At 42.7% G+C, this 12043-nt stretch overlaps 1 protein-coding gene across 1 annotated transcript; it reads left to right on the top strand.

Moving 5' to 3' along the window:
* The first annotated feature begins 3870 nt into the window (after positions 1–3870).
* Positions 3871–11246, top strand: IL22RA2 (interleukin 22 receptor subunit alpha 2). Its single transcript, XM_040058133.1, has 7 exons — positions 3871–3897; positions 4623–4680; positions 6817–6967; positions 7780–7958; positions 9221–9390; positions 9820–9998; positions 11116–11246. The coding sequence occupies exons 1-6, from the start codon at positions 3871–3873 to the stop codon at positions 9973–9975; spliced, it is 741 nt and encodes a 246-aa protein (XP_039914067.1). The 3' UTR covers positions 9976–9998; positions 11116–11246.
* Positions 11247–12043: the final 797 nt, after the last annotated feature.

Raw genomic sequence — 12043 nt, 5'->3', positions numbered from 1 at the left:
ATTTTGTGAGTTTATAGCAGCTCAGTTAATTGTAGGAAGGGTGGAGGGCATGTGCAGTTCCATTCCAGATGACAGGAACTGTATGTGCTGTTGTTTGCTTTCCGCTGCCAGGTTTGGTAGAGCTGAGGTCTGTGATAACTGGCTGCAAATGTGATTAAGTGTGAGATAAAGTATAACAAGGAAGTAAGGGTTGTAAAAACTTGCCTGAATGGCTAGAGGGCAGTGGTAGCAAGGAGGTAGAGAGCATCTTTGCCATTTCTCAGTCCCTTCTTCCATGTGGCTTCATCTCAGGTATCAGTCTGGCCTTATATCAGCTTTTAATACAGTACCAATATGTACTCACCCCCGAAATCGAACTAGAAACTGCAGTAAAGTACTGTGAACTTGGATGGTGAATTACAAAGAATTAATTAGTCAGTTATTTCAGGGTGTGCAGCAAAACTAGCAATTTTATTTGAGATGCACCAAACTTCATTTAAGGCAATATGGAGGACAGCTTTTTTGTTTTTAAGAATCACAGGATGGTCTTAATGGTTAAACAGTCGTGTTTCTGTAGACTCGAAACTAACACCTCTGAGAAGTGTGAAAACCAGTTAAGTGTGAAGGGTCCTGTCCTGAAAAGCTCAGCACACCGATTCCTGAATGCTCAGACATTATCCACACAAGATCTTCAACACTGTATTTATTAAGGAAAACAAAAAAAGGCTTGTAAAACAAATGTATATACAAATACAGTAGGTATTTGGAGATGGTGGTGGTAAAGATTATTATGAGAATGGACTTTCTGGTCTGGAGTTTGCACTCCTCGGATGATGGAGAATGATACTGAGAATTTGAAAGACAATCACAGAACTGAGCCGCAGGCTAGAAAGTGTGATGCTTGCAGATTTCTCCTTGCAGAAGAGATGAGTAAAAAGCAGTTTCTCTTTTTATCTTCCTTCTATTTCTTTTTTGCCTTGGCCAGGGAAAGCCCTGGAGCTTGCATCCTTCCAAATTTTATTGCCCAAAGTAGCTACCAGAAGTGTTTGCTCCTTCTGCAGCCCAATTTTTGATGACAAATGTGGAGGCAGGCATCCCAGTTCCGTGTGTCTTTTTGTGAGTGGAGGCCTGCCAACACCTTGCCCTTTCTGTGTGATTTGCAGCAAAGGACTTTGTGATCAGATTCAGAGGCTTTGAACCACTCCCTGCCAAAAAAAAAAAAAAAAAATAATAAAAAAAAAATATATATATATATGTGTGTGTGTGTGTGTGTGTGTGTGTGTATATATATATGTCAATGTGTGGGTCATCTCCTTCCCACACTACCAATATTACAGGAGTTGCCTAGACTGCCTCTGGTGGCAGTGTGTCAGAGAGCATTGGCACTACCAGAATTACCTTTGTAGATCCTTTCTTTACTTTAGTGGGTGGACCAAGAAAACATGAGCAATGTTTGTGATGTACCTCTCCAGTTTCATCTGTGGTTTCTGTTGGCTGAGTAAGCACTTGGCACCTTTACTATGATGTGAAGATTACCTGAGAAAAACTGATAAATTCTGGAATATTAAATTCACGTGTCTCCAAGTTGATAGTTTTTTGTCTGCAGATGATTTGGTCACACACACATGACCTAAAAAGTGTGTCTTAATGAGCTTAAACAAGCTACAGCACTCCTTAGTGGTAGGAAAAAATATAATTCTATGGCTTTGCAAGTGAGAAAAATGGAAAATTTTAAGGGAACTTGTCATTTAAATAAAAGACTTGGGGTTGGGTATTAATTTCAGTTCCTAATGAATGTTAGTGTTGGTTGCTAACTTCCCGCTCAAGTCAGTGTGTTGCACACTGTTAAATAAATACGACATGTGCAAATGATGGCTTGCTACTTTTGAGCCTTCAGCAGACCTTCATCCCTAATATCATCAAAAGTCTCACTTTGTAGATGCAGCTACAGCACTGGAATTTCTGTCTCTCCTCTTTAAAATGTTGACTCAAGCTCTTTAACAGTGAGAGATGAAGTTTGTACCTGTGGGCGGGAAGCAGGGAAGGCACACACTGTGCAGTGAAAGTCTGCCTTGCTTCTCAGAAACTTCTCTGTAAGAACTCGTGTGATGCAAGGTCTCTTTCCTACAGAGCAGGGAAGAAAAATCGAAAAAGTCCCTCCTGCCTTGACTGTAGGGGTTTTCTTTGCTTTCATTTTAATTTTTGGGTGTAGTGTAGTGATTCTCTTTCCCAGTCCCCACTGAGTTGGTGAAGGGATGTTCTGCTGCACATGACACACCAGAAGAAGCTGAGGGAGCTGGATCTCTTCAGCCAGAAGAGGTGGCACTCAGGAGGGATCTAATTTCCAACTATAGCCAACTGTAGCCTTTGCAGAAATTGCAGAGTTTTGTATGAAGCTCCCAGTAAAACCACAAAAAAACCTCTCATAAATTGCAGCAGAGGAATCCCACTGGGATATGTAGGAAGAAACTCTCATTAAAAATGGTTTACTGTGGGATAAAACAGTCACTAGCCCCATGCTGAGGCTGGACTGGATGACCTCCAGAGCCCCCTCCCAAGACAGGTTTTCCTCTGAGTCCACACAGGCTGTTTAGAAAACACTGAAAACTGTGGCTCCAATTGCAAATAGTCTTTAGGTCTAGAGTAACATGAACCACTCACTTTTTTTTTTTTTTTTTTTTTTTTTTTTTTTTTTTTTTTTTTTTGTGTGTGTGTGTGAAATGCCACACATGAGAGAGAATTCCCTTGCCTCTGCCAGTTACTAGAAGTATTCTCTGTATGCTTTGGGTATGCTTTCTTCATGAACCTCCCACGTCCTCATCCAGGCACATAAGCAAAACCCACCCTCACATCCACTGCAAATATCGAACTTGCATCTGAAAAGCCAAGGGTCGTGCTACAGTAGCAGTCTCAGGGTTACATTTTCTCCTCTTATATATGGGAAAAATATAATTCAAAGGCAAAAGGAAAAACAAGAGTAACAAGGAGGTGGTCCTTTCAAATGAGATGAGTCAAGCAGCTTTCAGCAAAAATGTACTTGACCTTTACCTCTGTGTAGCAATAATCCATCCTCAAGGGAAAGAAAGCTGTTTATCCAGCATTCAGATAGGTTTCCATTCCAACAATGGAAAAAAAGTCTCGTAATCATGGTTTTCTATTTTGGCTCAAAAAATATCAGTTCTACTGTTTCAGAGTGGTTTGGATCAGAAAGATACTGCTGTGTAATCTAGGATGAGATGGTAACATAACTACTTACGTGGATGCTGCTGGGCTAAGTAATACGTTTTAACTTTCCACTTCTTCATGAAGTACTGTTCAGAGTACCCTTAAGATTGGTTTCTAAAAGTCCCTGTATTTTAAATAGCATTGCAGTGTGCATCATCCTGTGTTCCTCAATAGTTTACATTTTGAAATGCACCATATGCACTGTGTACATATTCTATGAGACCCCAGACATATATATATATGTACGTGCCTGCATGTGTGTGTGCTTGTGCAGCCGGTCCATCTTCGACCTTGTAGTGATTTTTATCACACAAAGCGCTGAAGCAGCGCGACTGAGGCCGGTGAGTAGCACGGCGTCACAGGTGCTGATAACCTGCTGTTGAAACGGCGGCTGCTTCAGTGACGCCAGAAACGATGCGAAGAGTTACCGCTGCCTGCTGAACGCCCAACCCAGCCGCAGACAAAACGCTACTGGAGCGCAGTGCTCAGGAAACCCCGGCTTTCCCCGGGTGACAGGCACTCCTTGCCCCCTTCCGCCACAGGGCACGGCAGCCTTTTCCGAGCAGAAGCCGCCTGTGCCGGCAGGCTGGCCCTCAGCTCTGCTTTGCGAAGAGGAACTACCATCAAAAGGAACTTTGACAAAGGTGCGCACTTCAGCTCCTGGCAATGGGCTGCTTCCCGGGATACGGGAAGGTGTGTACGATTCAAGTAAACAAATATATGACCTGTGACCAAACATTGATGACTTCTCAGTCTAGTGATTGGTTTGTAAAAGCTCCCTGTTCCCGTACTTGAGCTCATATAATGTGATGAAATACTAGTTGAGTGTGGTATGGGAAACTATTTAAAGGTCACTGCCTTTTGAAGATGTGTTTGGGAAATGGATAGATGAAAAATCTGCAGACTTTCTGACTTCTGCCTTCATTTTGGTGTGGTTTTTTTTTCCTTCACTTTTTCTCAGTTCTTTAATTCCTCTAATTGGTTTGCCTAATTCATTATGCAGAGCTACACAGGTAGCATTTTACTGTATATGCTGCAGGTTTGGAGCTAATGTAATGAGGTACAGGTGATCAGCTGAACTGAGACTGTGTGTCCATCTATCTGACCAAGGTCAGCTTCTTGACTAGCTGTTGTTCAGTTTGTTCATTATAACTGGTGGCCTTTAAATAAGTTAATTTGAACCAGAACTTGCCCTTTTTGACCTGACAAGTGTTCAGTTTCCACGTTTTCCCAAAGTAAATATGATTTCATGACAATTTTTTTGTTCACAGACAGGTAGTCTTCACATCAATTACTCCTTTTGTGGAAACTTACACAGGGCTGCATTGTCCTATTAAAACTAGCTTTTTTCTCCTCTTGCTTATCATCATGAGCTTGCAAAAAGAGAATGCCTCCTAACTTTTGCTTTGTTGCACTAGTGCACGAGGAGTGAAGAACCAGTGGGTGTCAGCATCGGGGAGCTTTTGGAGAGGAAGAGTGAGGGGCAAGTCTGGGCAGTAGCACCACGTTCACCACCAGCAGCTGAATTGTCTGAGCTTTCCGTACATCCCATGAGCACAGAGCTCATCTCCCACCGGGCAGACGTGCATGTGACATCAAAGCATTTGTAAGCACAAAGTGAGATTATTTTCACGAGGAAACCCTGGCATCCCCAGCCCTGGGGTCAAGCTTGTAGGGATGGACATATTGGGCAGGCAGGATCCAGAGGATAACAGTGACAAATGCCAATATTTGTGCAGATAGTGTTGCAGCACACCTTCACCAGTTGCGGCATATGATTCCAGGCAGTCTGAAAGTCCAACCCAGAGTGGAACTTTGGCCCTATGGGCTGGGCTTGCCTTCCTAATCTCTGTCTGGAGGCTGTCAGTCCTGCAACTTCTCAGCTTCCCAGCATCTCCCCCACAGCCAGCATGGGGTGAACGTGCTGCCCAACAGCCAGAAGTGATTTCACAGCCCCTCATTTCCTCCAGTGACAGTCCCTTAGATGATGTTTTGCCACTAGCACACCTGCAAACTCCATCTCTTTGTTCTGGCTCAGAGGCAGTCCATCAAACCAGAGCACATCTCATGGGTAGGTCTTTTATATCTTTGGAGCAAAATTTCTTGTGTTCTTCAGCTCTGAGCAACTAGTGAGCTGAAAATAAATAGATAAATAAATAAATAAATAAACAAACAAACAAATAAATGAATAAATTTAGCATGGCAAGTGAGAACGCTTCTGTGACAAATTTATGGGCTAAAGCAATATCGGCAGGCATCATCTGGGAATTAGTGTCTTAAAAAAAATGACCTTTTTCATGATGGCTTGGTTCATAATTAGTTCCAAACTCTGCATGACCACAGCTGCCAAGAAAGAAAAATTGCTCATGTTTAATTTAGAGCTGTTCATATGTTTCCCAGCTAAATTAAACTAAAGCCAAACCGGGGAATTTGGAAACCACTTAAAATAAGGGGAACTCTGGAGTGCTTAACAATTGCTTCCTCATAACACATGCCCAAGAGGAAGAGAGGTGCTTTTCAGTCATGGAGCTGCTCTCCTAAGCATGAGGAGGATTATGCTTTCCTTCCTCTGCTTACTGATGCACCTGCTTCAGGATGAGACAACTTGTAAGTAAGGGCTTTTTGCTCTTTTCCTGTATGGGAAGGGAGGGGGGGTAGGTGGGAGGCCAGGGCTTGTTATTGAATTTTTACATGAATCAAGAAATCTCTGTACCCTTTTGTGGGTTCCAAAAGCCAGTCACTTTCAAATGAGTTTGTTATTTTATCTTTCCAAGTTCTGAAACGCAGATAAAATGAATTGTTGCACATTAGATTTTTTTCATTACTGTATTACCAGTTTCAGTCCAGCCAGTAAAGTTTTATCTGATTCTGTACTATGCCAGGGTAAAAGCTGCTGTTGTCTGGGTCACGAAATCCACAAAAATTTTAGGGTTTGGCTAATTCAGAGAGATTGTTAACTGAATCTGTTATAAGTAATATTGCAGTTTGAAAAGAGGTGATTTTGAAAACTGTCAGACAGCTTTTCCAGTGGTATAGATAAGAAAAACAGTGAATTTCAGGCGGTTGTTTATTAGGCAGGAGGTGGTAAAGATGACTCTGGCAATAGTTAAAAGAGCTAGGTATAATCTCTTCAGGTTAAAGCCGAGTTGTGGAGTAGAAGGAAAGGGCACTTTTAAGTATTGATGGGGCTTCTTACTGCAGGCTCTGTGAATAGATCCAAAGAGTTTATTTCCTGGGATGTGCATGAGGCATCTTTCACAGCAGAAAACTCACCAAGGGAAAACATACCAACAAATCAACAAAAAATAAAAAAAAGGAAAAAAAACCAAAACAACAACAAACAAACCCCAAAACAAACAGCAAAAAAACCCCACCTCCAAACACTCAGACCACATGAAAGTATTCCTTTCATAGCTCTAAATGTGTTTCTTCTGTAACTGCTTGATTTCGTGACTTGGAAAATTTTGAATGTGGGATCCGGGAGATTTAATTTCCCTGCGGTCTGCTGGTCATGAAATTAAATGGTCTGTATCAATACGCTCTGTTTCCAATACGGAGGAGTGTTTCTGTGACAAACACGTTTTGCTATCATTCATTCCCTCTTGTCTGCAGCGCTTTTAGTTTTGGAGAGCCAAGACCTGCAAGATTCGATTAAGCCACAGAAGGTAGAGTTCCATTCGTTAAATTTCAACACCACTTTGCATTGGCAGCCTGGGTGGGCCAGAGAGGCCAGAGACGCGCTCTACTTTGTGCAGTATAAAGTGTAAGTACTGGGGCCTCCCTCCCTGCTGGGGCTTAGTCCTGCTGGCACATCAAAGTGATTTCTCAGCTGACAGGGTGCTCTCATTCCCGGGGAACAGCCATGTCCTGCTTGGCTGCCAGCTCTCAGCTCTTTCTGCACTTATCTATCCCAGGAGGTGCAGTCAAGCAGCATAAGGCAGGCAAGGAATAAGCACCTCCAGCACTATGCTCCCCACCCTCACGGCACCAAGAATTTGAAGCAAAATGTAGTTTGCAGGGGATCTCTGAAAGTCACTGGGTCCAGTCACCTGCCTCAAGGAGGTCTAGGTAGGTCAAGCTCTTCTGCAATAAAACATTTAAGGTATTCCAGTGGCCTACCTTGCCCATGGCACTCCCTCCAGGTGCCTTGCATGGAAAGATTGAGGCAAGAATAGGGGCTGGTCTTCAGGGTCTGCTCCCATCCCTGGCACACTGGTGAGTGCCTGAAATCCTTATTGTCCTTGAGAAATTGTTTGGTGGAATCCAGCATTCTGCCCATGATTGAACACACTGGCTAAGCTGAAGCTTGCCCACCTCTCCCATAGGGCAGCTAAGGGGTGGCTTCCTGCAGGGCTGGTGAGCCATGTCTCTGCTTTAGATTTCTTTCAGAAAAGACAGAAACCTGCAGCTCCCAAATGCCATGAAATGAACCTTCCCTGTTATCTAATTGAAGGCAGATAATTTCCATGGCAGGACACTTGTCAGTGCCACGAGAGTGAAACAGATGGCTAAGAATCTGCCTGGACACAGGCAGTGATCCCTAAAGTTTACATCCTTCCTCCTCTTTCTCCATAGGTATGGGCAGAGCACGTGGCAAAACAAAGACGAGTGCTGGGGGATTTCAAGCCGTGTCTGTGACCTAACACATGAGACCTCTGACATCCAGGAGCCTTACTACAGCAGAGTGAGAGCAGCCTTGTCTGGTGTCTACTCCGACTGGAGCCTCAGCTGCAGGTTCACCCCTTGGCGAGAAAGTAAGTGCAAACACACGCGTCCCCCAGGAAGGAGTTTGATCTTCCATGGCACGGAACACATCATTTCGGCTCACCACTTGCAAACATGAGTAATCCTTTTCTAGCCACAAAGCTGTATGTGAAGAAGTGAGTCAATAGCTCTCAGGTGGAGTGTTGTGCCAAAGTAATTCTCCGCGCTCCTGAAAGCCAAGCGATTATGGCTAAATAGCCTTTTACCAGTGATTAGGAGATTAAAAGATCCCTTTAATTCAACCTTTTCCTCTGGGCATGGAAACACACAAATTATTTTCGGGCATTTTTGGAGCTGCTAGAAGGACAGGACTGAAGACAATAAAGAAGGAAGCATTTTTTTTCTTTGGGGGGAGAAGAGAGAACAGAGCTGAGCGGTGTGTGGCCACTAGTCTTCTCAGGTTTATGTGTTATCCTGACTGCAGGAAAGGACATAGAAAGGACATAGAAAGCTTCTGGTAGGCACTGTCAGTATAGTGCCGCAGTGTGTTAGAAATGGAGGACTGCCCAAACACTGAACAGTAGCACTCTACCTACCAGTAAGTTCACCTTGAATTAACCCATTTTCCCTCACTGGCCAAAGCAAAATCAAATTGCCAGTGTGGGTCATTTCACAGCCCCGAAGTGCAAACTACCTTGAGCCTCCTGCACAGATGAAACCACAAGCTTTGACATAAAAAAGCACCTTGAAGAAAAACCAGGACATCTTTCCCTGTGCCTCTTCTTCCTCCTGGAGAGATTCGTGTGGCAGCTGCTGCCCTGTGTCCCCATATTTCTGGTGCTGCACACATGAATGCAGGCACTAGCTTGAAGCCTTAGCTGTGTTTAACCAAGCCAATTGCAAAATATTTGAAAGTGATTATATAAACTGCATCCTTGCCATAGCTGAAATGGTTCAAATGGATGTTTTGTGCAGTTCAAGCACAAACACAAATACAAGGGAGAAAGGAAATCAGCGCAATTTTGGAATTTTGCTTGACCAGCCAGCACTTAACAATAGCAGCTCTAAGGGATTCCAAAAATTTGGCTCAAAGATAGATTTGCAAACACGGGAAATGTCACCTCCAAAATGACAATAACCAAACCAAATAAACACCGAGAAGTAAGAATTTACAGAGTGTCCCTTGAGGAGTAAATCTAGCATAATATGTCATTGGTAACATGAACATTTGTTGAATGGATTCAAATTGCATTTTAGGAAATATTATTAATAAATTATAATTGTGTTTATAGCTTTGGGTTTTTTCCTGTAGCTGTGATAGGACCTCCAATGGTAACTGTGGTTCATAGCAACAATTCCATAACAGTAAAGCTCCAGGCTCCACGTTCTCCTTATAAAAGGAAGAGAGGCAGCAAAATACCAATGACAAATTATTATGATCTCCTGTATCAAGTCTTCATAATTAACAACTTGCTAGATGAGGTAAGAGTACCTTCAGATATGAACTCTTTACCACTGAAAAGCCAGAAAAGTGTGGGCACTTGTTTTACTGTTGAAACTGTCTTCTGGGATTGTGAGAGCAGCGATGACTGTGCAAATGTTTGGAAACAAAGTAGGCTTACTTTTCAGGAATGGAATTTGATTGAATTGAATTTTAATTCCTCCCCGTATTAGTTTCCATCAACTTAATACTTCTAAATCCATGACTTATTTTAAGAAATTGGGACAGGAGAGGAATTTGGTGGGGGAGGGAGTTTTCTTTAAAAAACTTAAATAAGTTATTTATGCTGTTGGGTCTGTGCAAGTCCATGTAGTGTTCTGCATCCTCTGTTCTCATCAAACTTTATTCACAGACACATATGCTAGGGAAATGTACCTGACCAGCTCTTTTTTCCTCCACTCTGTGTGAAGCAACACAGGGTCCTGGTGTATGAAGGGAAAGACAAGGTTATTAAAATACAAGACTTGAGGCCTGGAGTCAGCTACTGCTTCATGGCTAAAATGTACATGCCGATGCTGGACCAGAGCAGTGCCTACAGCAGCAGGCAATGCACCATGCTGCAGTGACAGGGATGGCATCTCTGAGACAGGTAAGTCACTGGCTGAAACTGGAGATGGTTCTGGAAGTCAAGATCTATCTCCTCACCAAAGGCAGATACTCTCCAAAATTAGAGAAAAAATTGTGTCATAGAAACTGCCATCCCACATGATATTAGCTGGAATATTTACATAATCTCAGATACACACCAGTAAGAATGATAAGGCCAAGATGATTAGAGGAATGAGATGGATAATTATTTGCATGCTGGCCCTGTCCTCAGAAATATCTGCTTCTTCCCTTGTTGTACAGTTGTACATAGTATAGTTAAATAGTTATACATAGCATGGCTTTCAAATTTTTTTTTCTGTCAAGTAATAGTTATTTAGAAAACGGAGTGATCTCCAACTTTATTAACATGCTATTCCCCTTCAAGCTCTTCCAGCCTTTTCTGCTCAGGTATTGATCTGATGGACTACTTAAAATTAGCCTGTCCCCTTTTGTGGGTACTTTCATGGCCATTCTTCAGTGTTGTGGGTTTAAAAATAAATCAGTTATCAAATGTCATGAGTTCCCACGGGCCAAAAGGCAAGAATTATCCCCAGTAGCTGATCTGAAAAATCTGGTTTTTTACTTCTATCAATCACTAGACTATGGTCACATACCATATGCCTAGCCAAAAGATTTGCTACCAATCCTGCCTTGCAGGTGCAAAGGCATGGAGAGTACAGAGACCTAACCCAAACTTGGCTTCGTTGGAATTGGTCTTAGCAAGCTCAGATTTGGGGTAACAGGAAAACTGGAAAAACGTCAGTTTTAACCTGGGCTTCTCTTCTCAGTTCCGTACCATAAAGCCATAGAAGTTTTCCTTTTTCTGCTTCATCATATGATACATATCATTGGTGTCTCTTGAGTTTTGGTCAGTGAGTTTAGACTAAGGAGGGAGTCGCTTTATAAGGGGTTTTCCTGCCGCCTTTTTTGTTGTTGTTGTTGTTGTTTTCTTTGTACTGTAAAGAGGTAGGAACTCAGGTTAGAGCTGGACTTCCAAACAACCTGCAGAGGGACAGGAGAGATGCAGGTGAATGGCAAGTGTTGAATGTCAGTTCAGTTTAATACCACCCAACTTAAATGCACTTACCAGCAGAAATTCTCTTCTTTCCTCATTACAGGAATAATGGCAGAAGATGCCTTTCATCACTGGTCCAGTTGTAAATCAACTTCTGCTGTCTATGTCCGGAATACATACTTGGATACTTTTAAAACTAATCTTTGCTGCATCAAATTATTTGATTCATCACAATCATTTTATGCTACATGAAGGTCAAGGATTCTTTGTATGTTTCGTATTACAATTTATGATGGAAACAGACTTGTAATATAAAAATAAAACCATGAAAAAAGTCTTTGTGGAAATATCCTTAAGATTGCTTCTAGGGGTTTTGTATTTTAGGTCTTGAAATTAAAATACCATCTGTAAAACAGAAGTTTCAGATGTTTTATGTTTTCTACAATGATTACAACAGAAAATTTTAAAAGTCTCCTTTCTTTAAAATAAGAAATGTGCAATACAGGAGTAATTCCATGCTCACAGTGTGTTCATAGTGTATGTGATTAGCCAGGAATGCATGTAAACTGAAACAGGAAAGATCCTCTGTTCCATTCACTGAAAGATAGTCAAAGGAAAGAGACACTCAGCAAGTTTGCTGATGAAACAGAATGGTGGGGAGTGGCTGATAAACCAGAAGGCTGTGCTGTGAGACCTTGGTAGGCTGGAAAATTGGGTGGAGAGAAACTTAATGGGGTTCAGCAAGGCCAAGTGTAGGATCCTGCATCTGGGGAGGAATAACCCCAAGCACCTGCACAGGCTGGGGACTGACCTCCTAGAGAGCAGCACGGTAGAGAAGAACCTGGAAGTCTGGGCGAATGACCATGAGCTGGCAGAGCCCTTGTGGCCAGGAGGGCCAATGGTATCCTGGGGTGCATTGGGAAGAGTGTGGCCCACAGGTCAAGGGAGATGGTCCTGACCCTCTACTCAGCCCTACTGAGGCCCCATCAGGAGTGCTGGGTCCACTTCTGGGCTCCTCAGTACAAGAAAGG

This window comes from Hirundo rustica, chromosome 3 (assembly GCF_015227805.2).
Source record: "Hirundo rustica isolate bHirRus1 chromosome 3, bHirRus1.pri.v3, whole genome shotgun sequence".
Lineage (NCBI taxonomy): Eukaryota > Metazoa > Chordata > Aves > Passeriformes > Hirundinidae > Hirundo > Hirundo rustica.
This window is presented reverse-complemented; position numbering and strand designations above follow the sequence as displayed.

Coding starts and splice junctions, on each gene's coding strand:
- IL22RA2 (XM_040058133.1), top strand. CDS start 3,871: ATGGGCTGCTTCCCGGGATACGGGAAG. Junction 7,959..9,220: donor GTTCACCCCTTGGCGAGAAA/GTAAGTGCAAAC, acceptor TTTTTCCTGTAG/CTGTGATAGGACCTCCAATG. Junction 9,391..9,819: donor TTAACAACTTGCTAGATGAG/GTAAGAGTACCT, acceptor CTCTGTGTGAAG/CAACACAGGGTCCTGGTGTA.